The sequence below is a fragment of the Coregonus lavaretus genome, assembly GCF_964263955.1.
Source record: "Coregonus lavaretus genome assembly, chromosome: 1".
In the NCBI taxonomy this organism is placed as follows: domain Eukaryota; kingdom Metazoa; phylum Chordata; class Actinopteri; order Salmoniformes; family Salmonidae; genus Coregonus; species Coregonus lavaretus.
This window is the reverse complement of record NC_139988.1, coordinates 93397597-93424138: the sequence shown is the minus strand read 5'-3', so window position 1 is coordinate 93424138 and position 26542 is coordinate 93397597. Positions and strand designations below refer to the sequence as shown.

General features: G+C 46.6%; 1 protein-coding gene across 1 annotated transcript in view; it reads left to right on the top strand.

The window, feature by feature from the left end:
• Positions 1 to 26542, top strand: part of LOC311134471 (lysosomal-trafficking regulator-like) — a gene marked incomplete at both ends in the record, with an annotated part of 162828 nt that overhangs the window by 68112 nt on the left and 68174 nt on the right. Inside the window, 1 exon segment of the mRNA XM_084168154.1 lies at positions 17338 to 17503. Within this exon segment, the coding sequence (XP_084024280.1) occupies positions 17338 to 17503 (166 nt within the window).

Here is a 26542-nt window from a genome sequence, read left to right as displayed (position 1 = left end):
ATCTGGCCGAAGCTGTAGTCACCTGACTATCTGGCCGAAGCTGTGGTCACCTGACTATCTGGCCGAAGGTGTGGTCACCTGACTATCTGGCCGAAGCTGTAGTCACCTGACTATCTGGCCGAAGGTGTGGTCACCTGACTATCTGGCCGAAGGTGTGGTCACCTGACTATCTGGCCGAAGGTGTAGTCACCTGACTATCTGGCCGAAGGTGTAGTCACCTGACTATCTGGCCGAAGGTGTAGTCACCTGACTATCTGGCCGAAGGTGTAGTCACCTGACTATCTGGCCGAAGGTGTAGTCACCTGACTATCTGGCCGAAGCTGTAGTCACCTGACTATCTGGCCCGAAGCTGTAGTCACCTGACTATCTGGCCGAAGCTGTAGTCACCTGACTATCTGGCCGAAGCTGTAGTCACCTGACTATCTGGCCGAAGGTGTAGTCACCTGACTATCTGGCCGAAGGTGTAGTCACCTGACTATCTGGCCGAAGGTGTAGTCACCTGACTATCTGGCCGAAGGTGTAGTCACCTGACTATCTGGCCGAAGGTGTAGTCTTCATTCCAATGGCCATACTAGCACACTACTTAGAATACTAGCACACTATCAAATGATGTATTATTTAAATATAGAAAGTGCTTGGGCTACGGAGAGAAACAAAATGGGACAGTTTCAGGCCATGTGGTGGAAAGTGATGCAGGCGCTGGAGATGGGGGGTGTGAGCTAGTGGGTCTGGGCAGGGTGATGTAGTTGGGGGTGTGAGCTAGTGGGTCTGGCCAGGGTGATGTAGTTGGGGGTGTGAGCTTGTGGGTCTGGGCAGGGTGATGTAGTTGGGGGTGTGAGCTAGTGGGTCTGGGCAGGGTGATGTAGTCGGGGGTGTTTGCTAGTGGGTCTGGGCAGGGTGATGTAGTCGGGGGTGTGTGCTAGTGGGTCTGGGCAGGGTGATGTAGTTGGGGGTGTGTGCTAGTGGGTCTGGGCAGGGTGATGTAGTCGGGGGTGTGTGCTAGTGGGTCTGGGCAGGGTGATGTAGTTGGGGGTGTGAGCTAGTGGGTCTGGGCAGGGTGATGTAGTTGGGGGTGTGTGCTAGTGGGTCTGGGCAGGGTGATGTAGTTGGGGGTGTGAGCTAGTGGGTCTGGGCAGGGTGATGTAGTTGGGGGTGTGTGCTAGTGGGTCTGGGCAGGGTGATGTAGTTGGGGGTGTGTGCTAGTGGGTCTGGGCAGGGTGATGTAGTTGGGGGTGTGTGCTAGTGGGTCTGGGCAGGGTGATGTAGTTGGGGGTGTGAGCTAGTGGGTCTGGGCAGGGTGATGTAGTTGGGGGTGTGTGCTAGTGGGTCTGGGCAGGGTGATGTAGTTGGGGGTGTGAGCTAGTGGGTCTGGGCAGGGTGATGTAGTTGGGGGTGTGAGCTAGTGGGTCTGGGCAGGGTGATGTAGTCGGGGGTGTTTGCTAGTGGGTCTGGGCAGGGTGATGTAGTCGGGGGTGTGTGCTAGTGGGTCTGGGCAGGGTGATGTAGTCGGGGGTGTGTGCTAGTGGGTCTGGGCAGGGTGATGTAGTTGGGGGTGTGAGCTAGTGGGTCTGGGCAGGGTGATGTAGTTGGGGGTGTGAGCTAGTGGGTCTGGGCAGGGTGATGTAGTTGGGGGTGTGAGCTAGTGGGTCTGGGCAGGGTGATGTAGTTGGGGGTGTGTGCTAGTGGGTCTGGGCAGGGTGATGTAGTTGGGGGTGTGTGCTAGTGGGTCTGGGCAGGGTGATGTAGTTGGGGGTGTGTGCTAGTGGGTCTGGGCAGGGTGATGTAGTTGGGGGTGTGAGCTAGTGGGTCTGGGCAGGGTGATGTAGTTGGGGGTGTGTGCTAGTGGGTCTGGGCAGGGTGATGTAGTTGGGGGTGTGTGCTAGTGGGTCTGGGCAGGGTGATGTAGTTGGGGGTGTGAGCTAGTGGGTCTGGGCAATGTGATGTAGTTGGGGGTGTGAGCTAGTGGGTCTGGGCAGGGTGATGTAGTTGGGGGTGTGAGCTAGTGGGTCTGAGCAGGGTGATGTAGTTGGGGGTGTGAGCTAGTGGGTCTGGGCAGGGTGATGTAGTTGGGGGTGTGTGCTAGTGGGTCTGGGCAGGGTGATGTAGTTGGGGGTGTGTGCTAGTGGGTCTGGGCAGGGTGATGTAGTTGGGGGTGTGTGCTAGTGGGTCTGGGCAGGGTGATGTAGTTGGGGGTGTGAGCTAGTGGGTCTGGGCAGGATGATGTAGTTGGGGGTGTGAGCTAGTGGGTCTGGGCAGGGTGATGTAGTTGGGGGTGTGGGCAGGGTGATGTAGTTGGGGGTGTGAGCAGGGTGATGTAGTTGGGGGTGTGAGCTAGTGGGTCTGGGCAGGGTGATGTAGTTGGGGGTGTGAGCTAGTGGGTCTGGGCAGGGTGATGTAGTTGGGGGTGTGAGCTAGTGGGTCTGGGCAGGGTGATGTAGTTGGGGGTGTGTGCTAGTGGGTCTGGGCAGGGTGATGTAGTTGGGGGTGTGAGCTAGTGGGTCTGGGCAGGATGATGTAGTTGGGGGTGTGAGCTAGTGGGTCTGGGCAGGGTGATGTAGTTGGGGGTGTGGGCAGGGTGATGTAGTTGGGGGTGTGAGCAGGGTGATGTAGTTGGGGGTGTGAGCTAGTGGGTTTGGGCAGGGTGATGTAGTTGGGGATGTGTGCTAGTGGGTCTGGGCAGGGTGATGTAGTTGGGGGTGATGTAGTTGGGGGTGTGAGCTACTGGGTCTGGGTGGATGTTGTTTGTGTATGTTTTATCTTGTTTATAAAAGTTAAAATAAAATCTTACAAACAAAAAAAAGAATACTAGCGCACTACCTGCCTGTTCATTACTTTATACGCTTCATTACTTTATACTCTTCATTACTTTATACTCTTCATTACTTTATACTCTTCATTACTTTATACTGTTCATTACTTTATACTGTTCATTACTTTATACTCTTCATTACTTTATACTGTTCATTACTTTATACTCTTCATTACTTTATACTCTTCATTACTTTATACTCTTCATTACTTTATACTGTTCATTACTTTATACTGTTCATTACTTTATACTCTTCATTACTTTATACTCTTCATTACTTTATACTGTTCATTACTTTATACTGTTCATTACTTTATACGAAGTCATTTCAAATAAAATTTAATAAAATGATATTTGTCACATACACCTGTTTAGCAGATGTTATAGCGGGTGTAGCGAAATGCTTGTGCTTCTAGCTCCGACAGTGCAGTAATATCTAACAATTTCACAACATATACCCAATACACACAAATCTAAGTAAGGAATGGAATTAAGAATATATACATATATGGACGAGCAATGACAGAGCGGCATGGACTAAGATACAGTAGAATATTATAGAATACAGTATATACATATGAGATGAGTAATGCAAGATATGTAAACATTATTAAAGTGACTAGTGTTCCATTTCTTAAAGTGGCCAGTGATTTCAATAGGCAGCAGCAGCCTCTCTGTGCTAGTGATGGCTATTTAACAATCTGATGGCCTTGAGATAGAAGCTGTTTTTCAATCTCTCGGTCCCAGCTTTGATGCACCTGTACTGACCTCGCCTTCTTGATCATAGCGGGGTGAACAGGCAGTGGCTCAGGCGGTTGTTGTCCTTAATGATCTTTTTGGCCTTCCTGTGACATCGGGTGCTGTAGGTGTCCTGGAGGGCGGGTAGTTTGCCTCTGGTGATGCATTGGGCAGACCGCACCACCCTCTGGAGAGCCCTGCGGTTGCGGGCGTTGCAGTTGCCGTACCAGGCGGTGATACAGCCCGATAGGATGCTCTCAATTTTGCATCTGTAAAAGTTTGTGAGGGTTTTAGGTGCCAAGCCAAGTTTCTTCAGCCTCCTGAGGTTGAAGAGGCTCTGTTGCGCCTTCACCACACTGTCTGCGTGGGTGGACCATTTCAGTTTGTCAGTGATGTGTACGCCAAGGAACTTGAAGCTTTCCACCTTCTCCACTGCGGTCCTGTCGATGTGGATAGGGGGGTGCACCCTCTGCTGTTTCCTGAAGTCCACGATCATCTCCTTTGTTTTGTTGATGTTGAGTGAGAGGTTATTTTCCTGGCCCCACGCTCCCAGAGCCCTCACCCACCTCCCTGTAGGCGGTAAACAAGCCAATTACTGTTGTGTCGTCTGCAAACTTGATGATTGAGTTGGAGGCGTTCTTGGCCACGCAGTCATGGGTGAACAGGGAGTACAGGAGGGGGCTGAGCATGCACCCTTGTAGGGCCCCAGTGTTGAGGATCAGTGAAGTGGAGATGTTGTTTCCTACCTTCACCACCTGGGGGCGGCCCGTCAGGAAGTCTAGGACCCAGTTGCACAGGGCGGGGTTCAGACCCAGGGCCTCGAGCTTAATGATGAGCTTGGAGGGTACTATGGTGTTGAATGCTGAGCTATAGTCAATGAACAGCATTCTTACATAGGTATTCCTCTTGTCCAGATGGGATAGGGCAGTGTGATGGCGATTGCATCGTCTGTGGATCTATTGGGGCGGTAAGCAAATTGAAGTGGGTCTAGGGTGACAGGTAAGGTAGAGGTGATATGATCCTTGACTAGTCTCTCAAAGCACTTCATGATGACAGAGGTGAGTGCTACGGGGCGATAGTCATTTAGTTCAGTTAACTTTGCTTTCTTGGGTACAGGAACAATGTTGTACATCTTGAAGCAAGTGGGGACAGCAGACTGATAGCGAGAGATTGAATATGTCCATAAACACACCAGCCAGCTGGTCTGTGCATGCTCTGAGGACGCGTGGCTAGGGATGCCGTCTGGGCCGGCAGCCTTGCGGGGGTTAACATGCTTAAATGTCTTACTCACGTTGGCCACGGAGAAGGAACGCCTACATTCCTTGGTAGTGGGTCGCATCGGTGGCACTGTGTTTGCTGGTATCATATTGTTATTGTTGTAAAAAAAAATGTTTTATCTAGGCTGGTTTTGCGTGTAAATACTTTATTTTTGTTTTATTATGAACATTTTAATATTTTTATCCCAGACTACTGGAAACTTTAAGATACATTTTTGTTTTAGGGTGTTCCAGTCTCCCTACATCATTCTGACGTTTCAGACATAATTATGCTGTATTTTAGAATTCTCACGCCGGAAGAGTTCAACCAATGATGTTATTGGTTGATTGAGCTGTCTGATCTAGAAATTAATGGAGTCATGTTTTGTAGCCGATTGCACAATCACGCCTAGTAGCGAGTAGATATGGCTGGCCTTGTTCAATAGAGCGTATGTGGAAAAAGGCACTATCTAATTCACATAAGTAACTAATAACTAACAAGGGTCCTGAGGCCAGACTGACAGACTGCTATACAGACTAACAAGGGTCCTGAGGCCAGACGGACAGACTGCTAACAAGGGTCCTGAGGCCAGACTGACAGACTGCTATACAGACTAACAAGGGTCCTGAGGCCAGACGGACAGACTGCTAACAAGGGTCCTGAGGCCAGACTGACAGACTGCTATACAGGCTAACAAGGGTCCTGAGGCCAGACGGACAGACTGCTATACAGACTAACAAGGGTCCTGAGGCCAGACTGACAGACTGCTATACAGACTAACAAGGGTCCTGAGGCCAGACTGACAGACTGCTATACAGACTAACAAGGGTCCTGAGGCCAGACTGACAGACTGCTATACAGGCTAACAAGGGTCCTGAGGCCAGACTGACAGACTGCTATACAGACTAACAAGGGTCCTGAGGCCAGACGGACAGACTGCTAACAAGGGTCCTGAGGCCAGACTGACAGACTGCTATACAGGCTAACAAGGGTCCTGAGGCCAGACGGACAGACTGCTATACAGACTAACAAGGGTCCTGAGGCCAGACTGACAGACTGCTATACAGGCTAACAAGGGTCCTGAGGCCAGACTGACAGACTGCTATACAGGCTAACAAGGGTCCTGAGGCCAGACTGACAGACTGCTATACAGACTAACAAGGGTCCTGAGGCCAGACTGACAGACTGCTATACAGACTAACAAGGGTCCTGAGGCCAGACTGACAGACTGCTATACAGACTAACAAGGGTCCTGAGGCCAGACTGACAGACTGCTATACAGACTAACAAGGGTCCTGAGGCCAGACTGCCAGACTGCTATACAGACTAACAAGGGTCCTGAGGCCAGACTGCCAGACTGCTATACAGGCTAACAAGGGTCCTGAGGCCAGACTGACAGACTGCTAACAAGGGTCCTGAGGCCAGACTGACAGACTGCTAACAAGGGTCCTGAGGCCAGACAGACAGACTGCTATACAGGCTAACAAGGGTCCTGAGGCCAGACTGACAGACTGCTATACATACTAACAAGGGTCCTGAGGCCAGACTGACAGACTGCTATACAGGCTAACAAGGGTCCTGAGGCCAGACTGCCAGACTGCTATACAGACTAACAAGGGTCCTGAGGCCAGACAGACAGACTGCTATACAGGCTAACAAGGGTCCTGAGGCCAGACTGACAGACTGCTATACAGACTAACAAGGGTCCTGAGGCCAGACTGACAGACTGCTATACAGACTAACAAGGGTCCTGAGGCCAGACGGACAGACTGCTATACAGGCTAACAAGGGTCCTGAGGCCAGACTGACAGACTGCTATACAGACTAACAAGGGTCCTGAGGCCAGACTGACAGACTGCTATACAGGCTAACAAGGGTCCTGAGGCCAGACTGACAGACTGCTATACAGACTAACAAGGGTCCTGAGGCCAGACGGACAGACTGCTATACAGGCTAACAAGGGTCCTGAGGCCAGACTGACAGACTGCTATACAGACTCATAAAACATCATGATATAATTGGCATCGCCGTTGGGCCTTAGCGCGAAATCACATGCTACGAATCATGAGGAACGATGATGTTGTTGAAAGACTGGGCAGAGGCTTAAGTGCAGGCAAATCTTTTGTAATATTCCTTGTGGCGGACCTTCAGAATGGAACAGGTTTGTGTGTGGCACATGCCATGATGGTGGAGCAAAGTGCCAGTCAAACAGAATGTCTTACCGTAGTGAGTTACAGTGCCTTCGGAAAGTATTCAGACCCCATGACTTTTTCCACATTTTGTTACGTTACAGCCTTATTCTAAAATGGATTAAATAGTTTTTTTCCCCTCTTCAATCTACACACAATACCCCATAATGACAAAGCAAAAGCTGGGTTTTAGAAATGTTTGCAAATGTATTACAAATAAAGAACTGAAATATCACATTTATAAGTATTCAGACCCTTTACTCAGTACTTTATTGAAGCACCTTTGGCAGCGATTACAGAGTCTTCTTTGGTATGACGCTACAAGCTTGACACGCCTGTATTTGGGGAGTTTCTCCCAATCTTCTCTGCAGATCCTCTCAAGCTCTGTCAGGTTGGATGGGGAGCGTCGTTGCACAGCTATTTTCAGGTCTCTCCAGAGATGTTCGATCGGGTTCAAGTCCAGGCTCTGGCTGGGCAACTCAAGGACATTCAGAGACTTGTCCCGAAGCCACTCCTGCGTTGTCTTGGATGTGTGCTTAGGGTCATTGTCCTGTTGGAAGGTGAACCTTCGCCCCAGTCTGAGGTCCTGAGCGCTCTGGAGCAGGGTTTCATCAAGGATCTCTCTGTACTTTGCTCCGTTCATCGTTCCCTCAATCCTTTGATCCTGACTAGTCTCCCAGTTCCTGCTGCTGAAAAACATCCCCACAGCATGATGCTGCCACCACTATGCTTCACAGTAGGGATGGTGCCAGGTTTCCTCCAGACGTGACGCTTGGCATTCAGGCCAAAGAGTTCAATCTTGGTTTCATCAGACCAGAGAATCTTGTTTCTCATGGTCTGAGAGTCTTTAGGTGCCTTTTGGCAAACTCCAAGCGGGCTGTCATGTGCCTTTTACTGAGGAGTGGCTACCGTCTGGTCACTCTACCATAAAGGCCTGATTGGTGGAGTGCTGCAGAGATGGTTGTCCTTCTGGAAGGTTCTCCCATCTCCACAGAGAAACTCTGGAGCTCTGTCAGAGTGACTATCGGGTTCTTGGTCACCTCCCTGACCAAGGCCTTTCTCCCCCGATGGCTCAGTTTGGCCGGGCGGCCAGCTCTCGGAAGAGTCTTGGTGGTTCAAAACTTCTTCCATTTAAGAATGATGGAGGCCACTGTGTTCTTGGGGACCTTCTATGCTGATTTTTTTTTTTTTTTTTTTTACCCTTTCCCATATTTGTGCCTCGACACAATCCTGTCTCGGAGCTCTACGGACAATTCCTTCGACCTCATGGCTTGGTTTTTGCTCTGACATGCACTGTCAACTGTGGGACCTTATGTAGACAGGTGTGTGCCTTTCCAAATCATGTCCAATCAATTTAATTAGCCACAGGTGGACTCCAATCAAGATGTAGAAACATCTCAAGGATGATCAATGGAAACAGGATTTTATTTATTTAATCAATTTAGGAATAAAGCTGTAACGTAACACAATGTGGAAAAAGGGAAGGGGTCTGAATACTTTCCAAATGTTTCTCACCCCTGAATCACCTTTGGTAGAGATTACAGCTGTGAGTCTTTCTGGTTCCTAAGATGTATGCCGATTTAAGTCATAACTGTAACTACGCCACTCAGGAATTGTCGTCTTGGTAAGCAACTCCAGTCTACACTATCAGTCAACTCCATTGTATATTTGGTTATTGTCCTACGGGATAGGTACAGTTGAAGTCGGAAGTTTACATACGCCTTAGCCAAATACATTTAAACTCTGTTTTTCACAATTTCTGACATTTAATCCTAGTAAAAATTCCCTGTTTTAGGTCAGTTAGGATCACCACTTTATTTTAAGAAGGTGAAATGTCAGAATAATAGTAGAGAGAATGATTTATTTCAGCTTTTATTTATTTCATCACATTCCCAGTGGGTCAGAAGTTTACACTCAATTAGTATTTGGTAGCATTGCCTTTAAATTGTTTAACTTGGGTGAAAAGTTTCGGGTAGCCTTCCACAAGCTTCCCACAATAAGTTGGGTGATTTTTGGCCTATTCCTCCTGACAGAGCTGGTGTAACTGAGTCAGGTTTGTAGGCCTCCTTGCTCGCACACGCTTTTTCAGTTCTGCCCACAAATGTTCTATAGGATTGAGGTCAGGGCTTTGTGATGGCCACTCCAATACTTTGACTTTGTTGTCCTTAAGCCATTTTGCCACAACTTTGGAAGTATGCTTGGGGTCATTGTCCATTTGGAAGACCCATTTGCGACCAAGCTATAACTTCCTGACTGATGTCTTGAGATGTTGCGTCAATATATCCACATAATTTTCCTTCCTCATGATGCCATCTATTTTGTGAAGTGCACCAGTCCGTCTTGCAGCAAAACACCCCCACAGCATGATGCTGCCACCCCCGTGCTTCACGGTTGGGATGGTGTTCTTTGGCTTGCAAGCCACCCCCTTTTTCCTCCAAACATAACGATGGTCATTATGGCCAAACAGGTCTATTTTGTTTAATCAGACCAGAGGACATTTCTCCAAAAAGTACGATCTTTGTCCCCACTGGAATTGTGATACAGTGAATTATAAGTGAAATAATCTATCTGTAAATAATTTTTGGAAAAATTACTTGTGTCATGCACAAAGTACAGTGGGGAAAAAAATTTTTTTGTCAGCCACCAATTGTGCAAGTTCTCCCACTTCAAAAGATGAGAGAGGCCTGTAATTTTCATCATAGGTACACGTCAACAATGACAGACAAATTGAGATTTTTTTTTCAGAAAATCACATTGTAGGATTTTTTATGAATTTATTTGCAAATTATGGTGGAAAATAAGTATTTGGTCACCTACAAACAAGCAAGATTTCTGGCTCTCACAGACCTGTAACTTCTTCTTTAAGAGGCTCCTCTGTCCTCCACTCATTACCTGTATTAATGGCACCTATTTGAACTTGTTATCAGTATAAAAGACACCTGTCCACAACCTCAAACAGTCACACTCCAAACTCCACTATGGCCAAGACCAAAGAGCTGTCAAAGGACACCAGAAACAAAATTGTAGACCTGCACCAGGCTGGGAAGACTGAATCTGCAATAGGTAAGCAGCTTGGTTTGAAGAAATCAACTGTGGGAGCAATTATTAGGAAATGGAAGACATACAAGACCACTGATAATCTCCCTCGATCTGGGGCTCCACGCAAGATCTCACCCCGTGGGGTCAAAATGATCACAAGAACGGTGAGCAAAAATCCCAGAACCACACGGGGGGACCTAGTGAATGACCTGCAGAGAGCTGGGACCAAAGTAACAAAGCCTACCATCAGTAACACACTACGCCGCCAGGGACTCAAATCCTGCAGTGCCAGACGTGTCCCCCTGCTTAAACCAGTGCATGTCCAGGCCCGTCTGAAGTTTGCTAGAGTGCATTTGGATGATCCAGAAGAGGATTGGGAGACTGTCATATGGTCAGATGAAACCAAAATATAACTTTTTGGTAAAAACTCAACTCGTCGTGTTTGGAGGACAAAGAATGCTGAGTTGCATCCAAAGAACACCATACCTACTGTGAAGCATGGGGGTGCAAACATCATGCTTTGGGGCTGTTTTTCTGCAAAGGGACCAGGACGGCTGATCCGTGTAAAGGAAAGAATGAATGGGGCCATGTATCGTGAGATTTTGAGTGAAAACCTCCTTCCATCAGCAAGGGCATTGAAGATGAAACGTGGCTGGGTCTTTCAGCATGACAATGATCCCAAACACACCGCCCGGGCAACGAAGGAGTGGCTTCGTAAGAAGCATTTCAAGGTCCTGGAGTGGCCTAGCCAGTCTCCAGATCTCAACCCCATAGAAAATCTTTGGAGGGAGTTGAAAGTCTGTGTTGCCCAGCGAGGAATGGGCCAAAATACCAGCAACAGTGTGTGAAAACCTTGTGAAGACTTACAGAAAACGTTTGACCTGTGTCATTGCCAACAAAGGGTATATAACAAAGTATTGAGAAACTTTTGTTATTGACCAAATACTTATTTTCCACCATAATTTGCAAATAAATTCATTAAAAATCCTACAATGTGATTTTCTGGATTTGTTTTTCTCATTTTTTCTGTCATAGTTGACGTGTACCTATGATGAAAATTACAGGCCGCTCTCATCTTTTTAAGTGGGAGAACTTGCACAATTGGTGGCTGACTAAATACCTTTTTTCCCCACTGTACTTGAGTGTGTGCCCTCAATTTATAACTACTTTTACCAAAAAGGTGAGTTCCAGACCTTTCTAGAACTATGCAGCATTACTAGTTATTGTTTATGGCCATCTCCTGAAAAATAATTACTTTTGGGGATGTCTATTTAAGCAGAAATCTACATTTTACCATAACGTTGAAGAGGTTAATAATTTCTAGAAACCTGCAATAGGAAGATTGAACCTACTAATTCTGTAATATAGTTGGCTTGGTAACTGTTCCGCTCCAGGTTTAGTGTTACGATGGAATGGAAGGCTATGTATTCTCTATTAATAATGTACACCTACTAACTCAAGCACCTGAAATATAGAAGGCCGTCTAGCACAGAGTACTGTTACCGTCAAAGTCATACAAATGTTAAACAGCTAATAGGTTCCTCCTTCCTGTGTGTGGACAGCTGACTGACTAACAGCCCCTCAGGGTGATGTGAAGTAGCCCTGCTAGTCAGCTGATACAGGCAGGTCTTATGACCAGAAATCTCTTCGTTTTTTTTTATTGGGCTGTTTCTTGAAAACTTTTTTAGTTTTCCCTTTTGTTAACATTAAGAGCGTTGCTTGAATAAACATTTCTAGCTTTGTCATTTTGACGTGACTTACGGGAGTTAGTAAATAACACAGAGAAACCTGACAGTACTGGAACATGGGTAAGAAAAGCTTTGACTGTATTAGCCTAGCTCTGTATTAGCCTAGCTCTGTATTAGCCTAGCTCTGTATTAGCCTAGCTCTGTATTAGCCTAGCTCTGTATTAGCCTAGCTCTGTATTAGCCTAGCTTTGTGTTAGCCTAGCTTTAGTACAGTACAGCATTCTTTCATGTAACTCTTTACTCTTTAAGCTCTTTAGGCTCTTCATGTTGATGGAGACAACTATGTCTGACTTCTTCTCACTCCTGCTCTCTCTCCACCCTACTCTCTCTCCACCCTGCTCTCTCTCCACCCTGCTCTCTCTCCACCCTGCTCTCTCTCCACCCTGCTCTCTCTCCACCCTGCTCTCTCTCCACCCTGCTCTCTCTCCACCCTGCTCTCTCTCCACCCTGCTCTCTCTCCACCCTGCTCTCTCTCCACCCTGCTCTCTCTCCACCCTACTCTCTCTCCACCCTGCTCTCTCTCCACCCTGCTCTCTCTCCACCCTGCTCTCTCTCCACCCTGCTCTCTCTCCACCCTGCTCTCTCTCTCCACCCTACTCTCTCTCCACCCTACTCTCTCTCTCCACCCTGCTCTCTCTCCACCCTGCTCTCTCTCCACCCTGCTCTCTCTCCACCCTACTCTCTCTCCACCCTGCTCTCTCTCCACCCTGCTCTCTCTCCACCCTGCTCTCTCTCCACCCTGCTCTCTCTCCACCCTGCTCTCTCTCCACCCTGCTCTCTCTCCACCCTGCTCTCTCTCCACCCTACTCTCTCTCCACCCTGCTCTCTCTCCACCCTGCTCTCTCTCCACCCTGCTCTCTCTCCACCCTGCTCTCTCTCCACCCTGCTCTCTCTCCACCCTGCTCTCTCTCCACCCTGCTCTCTCTCCACCCTGCTCTCTCTCCACCCTGCTCTCTCTCCACCCTACTCTCTCTCTCTACTCTATTCAATTCAATTTGCTTTATTGGCATGACGTAACAATGTACATATTGCCAAAGCTTACTTTGGAGATTTACACTATTAACATAATGTAAAATAATAATAATAATCAATATAGTCAACGGGACAACAGTAACAGCAATAACCAAGGGTCAAAATAACCATTGAACAATAACAATATAGAGGACATGTGCAGGTTGGTTGGTCTGTCAGACACTGTCCCTCATCTTATGGCAGGCAGCAATGTGGTGTGCTGCCAACCCACAGCTCTCTGAGTCCTCCCCCAACAGGACGGGTAGCCGATTCTCATCAGAGAGGTCTTTAAAACCTTGAAAAACTGTTTCAAATTTGGGAACATTACACACTAATTGTTAATGTTTTTGACATTTAGTCAGGAAATGCAGCTCTGTCTCGGGTCCTGCTGTAGTGCAGTGGTTGCACAGCCTTTCCTCTACAGGGAGCCAGGTTTTCCTGTGTCTATCCTCCTCAATGGCAAGGCTGGGCTCACTGAGCCTGTACTTTGTCAAGATTTTTCTAAGGTTTTGATCAGTAACCATGGTCAAATAGTTAGCCACGGTGTACTGTCGATTTAGGGCCAGATAGCACCAAATTGTACTTTGTGCTTGTGCTTGTGTTTCCCAATAAGTGATGTCGTTTTGTTTTGACAGTGTTGTAAATTGGGTTATTCTGATTGATTGGATGTTCTGGTCCTGAGGCTTCAGTGTGTTAGTAGAACAGGTTTGTGAACTCAGCCCCAGGACCAGCTGGATGAGGGGACTCTTTTCTTTGCTCAGCTCTTGGTATTGCAGGGCTTGGTAATGAGATGAGAGGGGGTCAATGTATTTTAGATGTTTCCAAAACTTAATTGCTATTTTTTGAGTTTTTATTATTAGTGGATACTGCCCTGCATGCATTGCTTGTAGTTTTCCTCTGGAGATGTAGGAGAATCTTACAGAACATGCAGGGTTTCAATTGGGTGTTTGTCCCATTTGGTGAAATCTTGTTTTGCAAGTGGACCCCACACCTCACTGCCATGAAGTGCAATTGGTTCAATGACACATTCAATTAGTTTTAGCCAAATTCTAATAGGTATTTCAATTTGAATGTGTTTTTTAATGGCGTAGAATGCCCTGCGTGCTTTCTCTCTCTGTTCTTTCACTGCATCATAAAGGTGTCCAGTTGAGCTTATTTTTAAACCTAAGTAATTGTAGTGTGTTCAGTACTCTATATATTTTGTACCAATTGAGAACTTTGGTCTAATTCCCTGAGATCTGGATCTTCTCTGGAAGATCATTATTTGAGTCTTTTTGGGGTTTATTGCCAGGGCCCAGGTCTGTCAGTACTGCTCTAGCAGGTCCAGGCTCTGCTGTAGGCCATGTGCTGTGGGTTTACTGCCAGGGCCCAGGTCTGGCAGTACTGCTCTAGCAGGTCCAGGCTCTGCTGTAGGCCATGTGCTGTGGGTTTATTGCCAGGGCCCAGGTCTGGCAGTACTGCTCTAGCAGGTCCAGGCTCTGATGTAGGCCACGTGCTGTGGGTGACAGCAGGCACAGGTCATCTGCCAAGAGCAGGCATTTCACCTCTGAATTGTGGAGACTAACACCAGGGGCTGGGGATTTTTCTAGAATAGTGGCCAATTTGTTGATGTAAATATTGAAGAGTGCATGGCTCAGATTGCAACCCTGGCGAAGGCCCTGCCCCTGGTTAAATAAATATGTTATTTTCTTGCCAATTTTGATGCTGCACGTATTGCCAGTATACATTGATTTAATTATGTTATGTTTTACCCTCTACACCATTTTCAATAACTTTGTAGAACAGTCCTGTATGCCAAATAGAATCAAATGCTTTTTGGAAGTCGATAAAGCAAGTGTATATTTTGGTATTATTTTGGTGGACATGTTTATCTATCAGGGCGTGTAGGGAGTAAATATGATTGGTCATGCGATGTTTTGGGATAAATCCAATTTGGCTTTTACTCAAGACATTGTGCTTATTAAGGAAGTTTAGAACTCTTACATGTATAATACTACAGAAAACCTTCCCCAGGTTACTGTTCACACAAATGCCTCTGGAATTGTTAAGGTCAAATTTGTCTCCGTTCTTAAAGATTGGGGTTATGAGTCCTTGATTCCAGATGTCAGGGAAAGAACATACACTCAGGATAAAATGAAACTAATTAAAGTTTTAATATAGCCAATTGACATGTTGCACTAGTGAATTTGAGCATCTCATTTAGGATGCCATCAGGTCTCTTGTAGAGCTCCTGGTCAGTAATTGGGGAGTCCAATGGATTCTGATTTGTCCTTCATAGCGTTCAACCTCTCATGAATTTGGCATTGTTCTGCGTTTGTGACCATTTGAACAGTGTTGTAGAGTGTTTTAAAATGGGTTGTCCATATGTCACCATTTTGTATCGCTAATTCCTCTTGTTTTGATTTTTTTCGTTTTTTTTTTCTTCCAATTTTGCCAGAAGTTGTTTGTGTTTATGGACTCCTCAATTAGTGTCAGCTACTTGCTGTTGGACTGGGCTGTTTGGTTCTGCCGCTTGCTGTAGGACCGGGCTGGTTGGTTCTGCCGCTTGCTGTTGGACTGGGCTGTTTGGTTCTGCTGCTTGCTGTTGGACTGGGCTGGTTGGTTCAGCCGCTTGCTGTTGGACTGGGCTGGTTGGTTCTGCCGCTTGCTGTTGGACTGGGCTGGTTGGTTCTGCTGCGTGCTGTTGGACTGGGCTAGTTGGTTCTGCTGCTTGCTGTTGGACTGGGCTGGTTGGTTCAGCCGCTTGCTGTTGGACTGGGCTGTTTGGTTCAGCCGCTTGCTGTTGGACTGGGCTTTTGGTTCTGAGTCTACGTTTATAGAGTTTTAAAGTCTCACAGTAATGAAGGCGTAATTCACCATTATCTGGGTCTCTGTGCTTTTGGTTTGATAGTGTTCTACGTTTTTTCCTTATAATTTTACAATCTGCACCAAACCAGTTGTCATCTGTGGACTTCTTTGGTTGGTTTTTGTTCAATTTCAGTTCTGCTTCTTTTGCTGTTTGCCTGAATATATAGTTGATGTTTTTTACTGCTAGATTGATTCCTTTACAGTGAGTGGATGTGGCATCCAGAAAGTTATCTAAGGGTGTTTGGATATTTTGGTTTCTGGTTGCTTTCTGGGTATTCTTCTGTGCTGTTCCATCTGTATGAAGTTCTGATGTTGTGCAGCTCACTGGGCTGTGAATCTGTGGTTGTTTCCATGTCTGTTCTTTTGAGGAACAACGTAATTTGGCTGACAGAGGTGTTAGTGGCTTGACGGTGAATGAGCTGAGAGAGAAAGGGTCAACGTCTGTAATCATATAGTCTACTGTGCTGTGGCCAAGAGGTGAGCAATAGGTGAATCTCCCCAAAGAGTTCCCCCGGTAACCTACCATTGACAAAGTACAGACCCAGGCTTTGACAGAGCTGCAACAGATCCCTTCCGTTTTCTGTTGATGGTGCTGTCACTGTTGTTCCTATGGGGGAGATTAAGACAGTTAGAAACAGTATGGCCTGTAATAAAGCTGTCCCCTCCTGTGGTCGTTAGATCAGGTAGTGTTCCTGTGAGTGTATTTGTGTCCCCACAGATGAGCACATTTCCCTGGACCTGGAAATGGCACGTCTCTTCCTCAAGGCTGGGGAATATCTCCTCTGATTAAAATGGTGATTCTGAGGCAGGGATATATGTTATATATATTAGATTACAAGTAATTTTTTCAGTTTTAACCAAATGTGATATTTACCAATTTTGAGGGGATCAATTAGATTTTGTTGTTCGGATTTGTACCAAATCATCAATCCTCCAGAGTCTCTGCCAGAGCTATTGACAGAGCTGTGTTTCAGTGACGGCACTATTACCTCTCTGTAGCCTGTGGGACAGTGAGTGACAATGTCTGCCTTACACCATGTCTCCTGCTGAGTTGTTCAGAGTGATAAATAGCACAATCAGAAATACAGTAACTACTAACTACTGAATTGTTAAGTGTGATAAACAGCTTAACAGCAAAGTCAGAAATACAGTAACTTCTAACTACTGAGTTGTTAAGAGTGATAAACAGCAGGACAGTCAGAAATACAGGAACTACTAACTGCTGATTTGTTCAAAGTGATAAACAGGATAACATAAATACAGTAACTACTAACGACTGAGTTCCTCAATTAGTGTCAGCTGCTTGCTGTTGGACTGGGCTTTTTTGGTTCTGAGTGTACATTTATAGAGTTTTAAAGTCTCACAGTACTCTCTCTCTCTCTCTCTCTCTCTCTCTCTCTCTCTCTCTCTCTCTCTCTCTCTCTCTCTCTCTCTCTACTCTCTACTCTCTTCTCTCTCCCTCTCTCTACTCTCTTCTCTCTCTCTCTCTCTCTCTCTCTCTCTCTCTCTCTCTCTCTCTCACTCTCTTCTCTCTCTCTCTCTACTCTCTTCTCTCTCTCCTCTCTCTCTCTCTCTCTCTCTCTCTCTCTCTCTCTCTCTCTCTCTCTCTCTCTCTCTCTCTCTCTCTCTCTCTCTCTCTCTCTCTCTCGCTCTCCACTCCCCCTCTCTCTCGCTCTACTCTCTCTCTCCCTCTCTGTAGAAGTTAGCAGTGTGTGTGGAGAGTGTGGTCCCGGCGGGGGATCTATCTGAGGCTGAGGAGGGAGACGAGGTGCAGGGTTGTGGTGAGGCTCCAGCGCTAGGGGAGGAGGAGGGATACGAGGCAGACAGCGAGAGCAACCCAGAGGACATGGCCAAGCAGGAAGAAGGTAGGAGGGCCACACACACACACACACACACACACACACACACACACACACACACACACACACACACACACACACGGTGGCAGGTAGTAAACAGCGTCACACACACACACACACACACACACTTGCACAGATCAAGGAATTGTATATTTTTTTACTGATATTACAATTGTCTGTAAAGTAGTTAAAACGCTGTCAGTTCCACTTTAAGGCTCTACAGTTTATATAATGGGAGTTTTCCTTCTTAAGGCTCTACAGTTTATATAATGGGTGTTTTCCTTCTTAAGGCTGTACAGTTTATATAATGGGTGTTTTCCTTCTTAAGGCTCTACAGTTTATATAATGGGAGTTTTCCTTCTTAAGGCTCTACAGTTTATATAATGGGTGTTTTCCTTCTTAAGGCTGTACAGTTTATATAATGGGTGTTTTCCTTCTTAAGGCTCTACAGTTTATATAATGGGTGTTTTCCTTCTTAAGGCTGTACAGTTTATATAATGGGTGTTTTCCTTCTTAAGGCTCTACAGTTTATATAATGGGAGTTTTCCTTCTTAAGGCTCTACAGTTTATATAATGGGTGTTTTCCTTCTTAAGGCTCTACAGTTTATATAATGGGAGTTTTCCTTCTTAAGGCTGTACAGTTTATATAATGGGTGTTTTCCTTCTTAAGGCTCTACAGTTTATATAATGGGTGTTTTCCTTCTTAAGGCTCTACAGTTTATATAATGGGTGTTTTCCTTCTTAAGGCTCTACAGTTTATATAATGGGTGTTTTCCTTCTTAAGGCTCTACAGTTTATATAATGGGAGTTTTCCTTCTTAATGCTCTACAGTTTAAATAATGGGTGTTTTCCTTCTTAAGGCTCTACAGTTTATATAATGGGTGTTTTCCTTCTTAAGGCTGTACAGTTTATATAATGGGAGTTTTCCTTCTTAAGGCTCTACAGTTTATATAATGGGAGTTTTCCTTCTTAAGGCTCTACAGTTTATATAATGGGAGTTTTCCTTCTTAAGGCTGTACAGTTTATATAATGGGAGTTTTCCTTCTTAAGGCTCTACAGTTTATATAATGGGAGTTTTCCTTCTTAAGGCTCTACAGTCTGGCTACCTCAGGGGTTCCCAACCTAAGGGGGTGCCAACATATTTTTTAAATTATTTTTATACAATTCACGATTGTTTATTAATCTAAAACAACGCATATATCCGCAATGCTTTAGGCTAGAAACAAGCAGTAACATGCCTGTAGATTAAGGTGACTGGTGAACATGGGAAATATCTTTGGTTTGGCTCTATGACATTCAGAAGCTGAGCAACGACCTTCTAAAGTCGAGGAATGAAAGAAATTGGACTTTGCTTTGGGGGGAAGAAGGTTGGGAGCATATAGCATGGGAGTTTTCCTTCTTGCGTTCTATCTATCTTTAGCTGTTGGTCTTTATGTAGTTGATATATTAGTAAGTGGTTCCAGGGTTGGTTTAGTAGTCTTACTGTTTAAAAATAATCTGAATACTCTATTTAGCTCTGGAAACACAGAGAGACTACACTAAGCTGAATACTTTATTTAGCTCTGAAGTCTGAGTTTCCCCTCAGTTGCTTCTTAGCAAAATGTTTGTGAAGCCTCATCCTGGTTAAAGAGTTTGTAGCCTGTGGGTTTGACTCAGACACAGCAGTGCCGTTGACGGTGTAAGCTGATCAAACGCCCCGTCATTGCCCTGCGTTGCCCTGCGTTGACCTGCGTTGCCCTGCGTTGCCCTGTTCTTGCTCCATGGGGACTGTGTCATATGACTGAGACGCTGAACAGCACTGACTCATTCGTGTCAGTAACATCCTAGCAAGACGTTTGTGAAGCCTCAGATATAATCAGAAACAGCAGTAGCAATGTAAAAGCTCATTAATAAACCCTAAAGCAGTGAGTCTCAGAACGAAGTGTCAGAGCTGGCCTGGGTCATGTTCACCACATTGACATTTTAGGCACGAAACAGAAGAAAGACATCTGATTCTGTACTTGTCTTACTGTTTGAAAACATTTAGAAAACGGTGAACCGGAGCCCTAATGAACACAACCCCTGTGCTGACCTATTGTAACACCATGTGACTATTAGTGTGTGTGACATGACAGACTGAGCATCTCTTTGTGATGGTGATCCTTCCTTCTTCTCTCATTGGCTGACTGGGGTTAAGTCTCTCTCTCTCTCTCTCTCTCTCTCTCATTCTTCTCTCTCTCTCTCTCGTTCTCCTCTCTCTCGTTCTTCTCTCTCTCTCTCTCTCTCTCTCGTTCTCCTCTCTCTCTCTCTCTCTCGTTCTCCTCTCTCTCGTTCTCCTCTCTCTCTCGTTCTCTCGCTCTCCTCTCTCGTTCTCTCTCGTTCTCCTCTCTCTCTCTCGTTCTCCTCTCTCTCTCTCTCTCTCTCGTTCTCCTCTCTCTCGTTCTCCTCTCTCTCTCCTCTCTCTCTCCTCTCTCTCGTTTTTCTCTCTCATTCTCCTCTCTCTCTCTCGTTCTCCTCTCTCGTTCTCCTCTCTCTCTCGTTCTCATCTCTCTCTCTCTCTCTCTCTCTCGTTCTCCTCTCTCTCTCTCTCTCTCTCTCGTTCTCCTCTCTCTCTCTCTCTCTCTCTCTCGTTCTCCTCTCTCTCTTTCTTTCTCTCTCTCTCGTTCTCCTCTCTCTCTCTCTCCTCTCTCTCGTTTTTCTCTCTCTCTCCTCTCTCTCTCCTCTCTCTCTCCTCTCTCATTCTCCTCTCTCTCTCTCTCTCTCTCTCGTTCTCCACTCTCTCTCGTTCTCCTCTCTCTCTCGTTCTCCTCTCTCTCTCTCGTTCTCCTCTCTCTCTCTCGTTCTCCTCTCTCTCTCGTTCTTCTCTCTCTCTCTCTCTCTCTCTCTCTCTTTGAGAATCCAGTCTTTGTTTAGTCCTTACAGCATGACATATGACAGAGCAGGACCACGACCTTGTGACTCACATACTGTAGTATTTCACATGCACCATGTCACACACCAATCACAGTTTAGCAGATCTTATACCACAGGGGTATTCAACTCTTACCCTACGAGGTCCAGAGACGGCTGGTTTTCTGTTCTACTTATTGACTGTGTATTGGTGTAACGGATTCATTATTCAGAATATTGACTGTGTATTGGTGTAACATATTCATTATTCAGAATATTGACTGTGTATTGGTGTAACATATTCATTATTCAGAATATTGACTGTGTATTGGTGTAACGTATTCATTATTCCGAATATTGACTGTGTATTGGTGTGACATTCATTATTCAGAATATTGACTGTGTATTGGTGTAACATATTCATTATTCAGAATATTGACTGTGTATTGGTGTGTAACATGTATTCATTATTCAGAATATTGACTGTGTATTGGTGTGACATTCATTATTCAGAATATTGACTGTGTATTGGTGTAACATATTCATTATTCAGAATATTGACTGTGTATTGGTGTAACATATTCATTTTTCAGAATATTGACTGTGTATTGGTGTGACATTCATTATTCAGAATATTGACTGTATATTGGTGTAACGTATTCATTATTCATAATATTGACTGTGTATTGGTTTAACATGTATTCATTATTCAGAATATTGACTGTGATTGGTGTATCATGTATTCATTATTCAACTTATTGACTTTGTATTGGTGTGACATACAGTGGGGGAAAAAAGTATTTAGTCAGCCACCAATTCCATGTTCTCCCACTTAAAAAGATGAGAGAGGCCTGTAATTTTCATCATAGGTACACGTCAACTATGACAGACATTGAGAAAGAAAATCCAGAAAATCACATTGTAGGATTTTTAATGAATTTATTTGCAAATTATGGTGGAAAATAAGTATTTGGTCACCTACAAACAAGCAAGATTTCAGGCTCTCACAGACCTGTAACTTCTTCTTTAAGAGGCTCCTCTGTCCTCCACTCGTTACCTGTATTAATGGCACCTGTTTTAACTTGTTATCAGTATAAAAGACACCTGTCCACAACCTCAAACAGTCACACTCCAAACTCCACTATGGCCAAGACCAAAGAGCTGTCAAAGGACACCAGAAACAAAATTGTAGACCTGCACCAGGCTGGGAAGACTGAATCTGCAATAGGTAAGCAGCTTGGTTTGAAGAAATCAACTGTGGGAGCAATTATTAGGAAATGGAAGACATACAAGACCACTGATAATCTCCCTCGATCTGGGGCTCCACGCAAGATCTCACCCCATGGGGTCAAAATGATCACAAGAACGGTGAGCAAAAATCCCAGAACCACACTGGGGGACCTAGTGAATGACCTGCAGAGAGCTGGGACCAAAGTAACAAAGCCTACCATCAGTAACACACTACGCCGCCAGGGACTCAAATCCTGCAGTGCCAGACGTGTCCCCCTGCTTAAGCCAGTACATGTCCAGGCCCGTCTGAAGTTTGCTAGAGTGCATTTGGATGATCCAGAAGAGGATTGGGAGAATGTCATATGGTCAGATGAAACCAAAATATAACTTTTTGGTAAAAACTCAACTCGTCGTGTTTGGAGGACAAAGAATGCTGAGTTGCATCCAAAGAACACCATACCTACTGTGAAGCATGGGGGTGGAAACATCATGCTTTGGGGCTGTTTTTCTGCAAAGGGACCAGGACGACTGATCCGTGTAAAGGAAAGAATGAATGGGGCCATGTATCGTGAGATTTTGAGTGAAAACCTCCTTCCATCATAAATAATAATAAATAATAATAAAAATAAAGCAAGGGCATTGAAGATGAAACATCAGCAAGGGCATTGAAGATGAAACATGGCTGGGTCTTTCAGCATGACAATGAACCCAAACACACCGCCCGGGCAACGAAGGAGTGGCTTCGTAAGAAGCATTTCAAGGTCCTGGAGTGGCCTAGCCAGTCTCCAGATCTCAACCCCATAGAAAATCTTTGGAGGGAGTTGAAAGTCTGTGTTGCCCAGCGACAGCCCCAAAACATCACTGCTCTAGAGGAGATCTGCATGGAGGAATGGGCCAAAATACCAGCAACAGTGTGTGAAAACCTTGTGAAGACTTACAGAAAACGTTTGACCTGTGTCATTGCCAACAAAGGGTATATAACAAAGTATTGAGAAACTTTTGTTATTGACCAAATACTTATTTTCCACCATAATTTGCAAATAAATTCATTACAAATCCTACAATGTGATTTTCTGGATATTTTTTTCTCATTTTGTCTGTCATAGTTGACGTGTACCTATGATGAAAATTACAGGCCTCTCTCATCTTTTTAAGTGGGAGAACTTGCACAATTGGTGGCTGACTAAATACTTATTTTCCCCACTGTATTCATTATTTAGAATATTAGACAGTATTCATTATTCAGAATATTGACTGTGTATTGGTGTATCATGTATTCATTATTCAGAATATTGACTGTGTATTGGTGTATCATGTATTCATTATTCAGAATATTGGCTGTGTTGGTTTAACATGTACAGTGGGGAGAACAAGTATTTGATTCACTGCCGATTTTGCAGGTTTTCCTACTTACAAAGCATGTAGAGGTCTGTAATTTTTAAAAAAATCCAGAAAATCACATTGTATGATTTTTAAGTAATTAATTTGCATTTTATTGCATGACATAAGTATTTGATACATCAGAAAAGCAGAACTTAATATTTGGTACAGAAACCTTTGTTTGCAATTACAGAGATCATACGTTTCCTGTAGGTCTTGACCAGGTTTGCACACACTGCAGCAGGGATTTTGGCCCACTTGGCCCACTCCAGACCTTCTCCAGATCCTTCAGGTTTCGGGGCTGTCACTGGGCAATACGGACTTTCAGCTCCCTCCAAAGATTTTCTATTGGGTTCAGGTCTGGAGACTAGCTAGGCCACTCCAGGACCTTGAGATGCTTCTTACGGAGCCACTCCTTAGTTGCCCTGGCTGTGTTTTTCGGGTCGTTGTCATGCTGGAAGACCCAGCCACGACCCATCTTCAATGCTCTTACTGAGGGAAGGAGGTTGTTGGCCAAGATCTCGCGATACATGGCCCCATCCATCCTCCCCTCAATACGGTGCAGTCGTCCTGTCCCCTTTGCAGAAAAGCATCCCCAAAGAATGATGTTTCCACTTCCATGCTTCACGGTTGGGATGGTGTTCTTGGGGTTGTACTCATCCTTCTTCTTCATCCAAACACGGCGAGTGGAGTTTAGACCAAAAAGCTATATTTTTGTCTCATCAGACCACATGACCTTCTCCCATTCCTCCTCTGCATCATCCAGATGGTCATTGGCAAACTTCAGACGGGCCTGGACATGCGCTGGCTTGAGCAGGGGGACATTGCGTGTGCTGCAGGATTTTAATCCATGACGGCGTAGTGTGTTACTAATGGTTTTCTTTGACACTGTGGTCCCAGCTCTCTTCAGGTCATTGACCAGGTCCTGCCGTGTAGTTCTGGGCTGATCCCTCACCTTCCTCCTGATCATTGATGCCCCACGAGGTGAGATCTTGCATGGAGCCCCAGACCGAGGGTGATTGACCGTCATCTTGAACTTCTTCCATTTTCAAATAATTGCGCCAACAGTTGTTGCCTTCTCACCAAGCTGCTTGCCGATTGTCCTGTAGCCCATCCCAGCCTTGTGCAGGTCTACAATTTTATCCCTGATGTCCTTACACAGCTCTCTGGTTTTGGCCATTGTGGAGAGGTTGGAGTCTGTTTGATTGAGTGTGTGGACAGGTGTATTTTTATACAGGTAACTAGTTCAAACAGGTGCAGTTAATACAGGTAATGAGTGGAGAACAGGAGGGCTTCTTAAAGAAAAACTAACAGGTCTGTGAGAGCCGGAATTCTTACTGGTTGGTAGGTGATCAAATACTTATGTCATGCAATAAAATGCAAATTAATTACTTAAAAATCATACAATGTGATTTTCTGGATTTTTGTTTTAGATTCCGTCTCTCACAGTTGAAGTGTACCTTTACATGCTTTGTAAGTAGGAAAACCTGCAAATTGGCAGTCTATCAAATACTTGTTCTCCCCACTGTATATTGGTGTAACTTATTCAGAATATTGACTGTGTATTGGTTTAACATGTATTCATTATTCAGAATATTGACTGTGTATTGGTTTAACATGTATTCATTATTCAGAATATTGACTGTGTATTGGTTTAACATGTATTCATTATTCAGAATATTGACTGTGTATTGGTGTAACATATTCGTTATTCAGAATATTGACTGTGTATTGGTTTAACCTGTATTCATTATTCAACTTAGAGAGAGGGATGTTGATACTGTGGGAGAGGGAAAGCGAGGAAGAGGGATGTTGAAACTGTGGGAGAGGGAGGGAGATGAAAGGAGAGAGAGGGTGGGAAAGATTAATTAATAAACCGGATCTCCCAGAAGGCTTTGTGTTAGTGAGAGCCTTTTGAGCTGGTTTGCTGTAAATCACTAGGGGACTCCCTCCCAGCCTGCAGTGAGGTAGGGGAAGGAGACAGGGGAAGGAGACAGGGGAAGGAGACAGGGGGCTGGAGGCAGGGGAAGGAGACAGGGGGCTGAGGGCTGGAGGCAGGGGAAGGAGACAGGGGAAGGAGACAGGGGAAGGAGACAGGGGGCTGGAGGCAGGGGAAGGAGACAGGGGGCTGAGGGCTGGAGGCAGGGGAAGGAGACAGGGGGCTGGAGGCAGGGGAAGGAGACAGGGGGCTGGAGGCAGGGGAAGGAGACAGGGGGCTGAGGGCTGGAGGCAGGGGAAGGAGACAGGGGGCTGAGGGCTGGAGGCAGGGGAAGGAGACAGGGGGCTGAGGGCTGGAGGCAGGGGAAAGAGGCAGGGGAAGGAGACAGGGGGCTGGAGGCAGGGGAAGGAGACAGGGGGCTGGAGGCAGGGGAAGGAGACAGGGGGCTGAGGGCTGGAGGCAGGGGAAGGAGACAGGGGGCTGGAGGCAGGGGAAGGAGACAGGGGGCTGGAGGCAGGGGAAGGAGACAGGGGGCTGAGGGCTGGAGGCAGGGGAAGGAGACAGGGGGCTGAGGGCTGGAGGCAGGGGAAGGAGACAGGGGGCTGAGGGCTGGAGGCAGGGGAAGGAGACAGGGGGCTGAGGGCTGGGGAAGGAGACAGGGGGCTGAGGGCTGGAGACAGGGGAAGGAGACAGGGGGCTGGAGGCAGGGGAAGGAGACAGGGGGCTGAGGACTGGAGGCAGGGGAAGGAGACAGGGGGCTGGAGGCAGGGGAAGGAGACAGGGGGCTGAGGGCTGGAGACAGGGGAAGGAGACAGGGGGCTGAGGGCTGGAGGTAGGGGAAGGAGACAGGGGGCTGGAGGCAGGGGAAGGAGACAGGGGGCTGAGGGCTGGAGACAGGGGAAGGAGACAGGGGGCTGAGGGCTGGAGACAGGGGAAGGAGACAGGGGGCTGGAGGCAGGGGAAGGAGACAGGGGGCTGGAGGCTGGGGAAGGAGACAGGGGCTGAGGACTGGAGGCAGGGGAAGGAGACAGAGGGCTGAGGGCTGGAGGCAGGGGAAGGAGGCAGGGGGCTGAGGGCTGGAGGCAGGGGAAAGAGGCAGGGGGCTGAGGGCTGGAGGCAGGGGAAAGAGACAGGGGGCTGGAGGGCTGGAGGCAGGGGAAGGAGGCAGGGGGCTGAGGGCTGGAGACAGGGGAAGGATAGGGGGCTGAGGGCTGGAGGTAGGGGAAGGAGACAGGGGGCTGAGGGCTGGAGACAGGGGAAGGATAGGGGGCTGAGGGCTGGAGGTAGGGGAAGGAGACAGGGGGCTGAGGACTGGAGGTAGGGGAAGGAGACAGGGGGCTGAGGACTGGAGGCTTGGGAAGGAGACAGGGGGCTGAGGACTGGAGGCAGGGGAAGGAGACAGGGGGCTGGAGGCAGGGGAAGGAGACAGGGGGCTGAGGACTGGAGGCTTGGGAAGGAGACAGGGGGCTGAGGACTGGAGGCAGGGGAAGGAGACAGAGGGCTGGAGGCAGGGGAAGGAGACAGGGGGCTGAGGGCTGGAGACAGGGGAAGGAGACAGGGGGCTTGAGGGCTGGAGGCAGGGGAAGGAGACAGGGGGCTGAGGGCTGGAGACAGGGGAAGGAGACAGG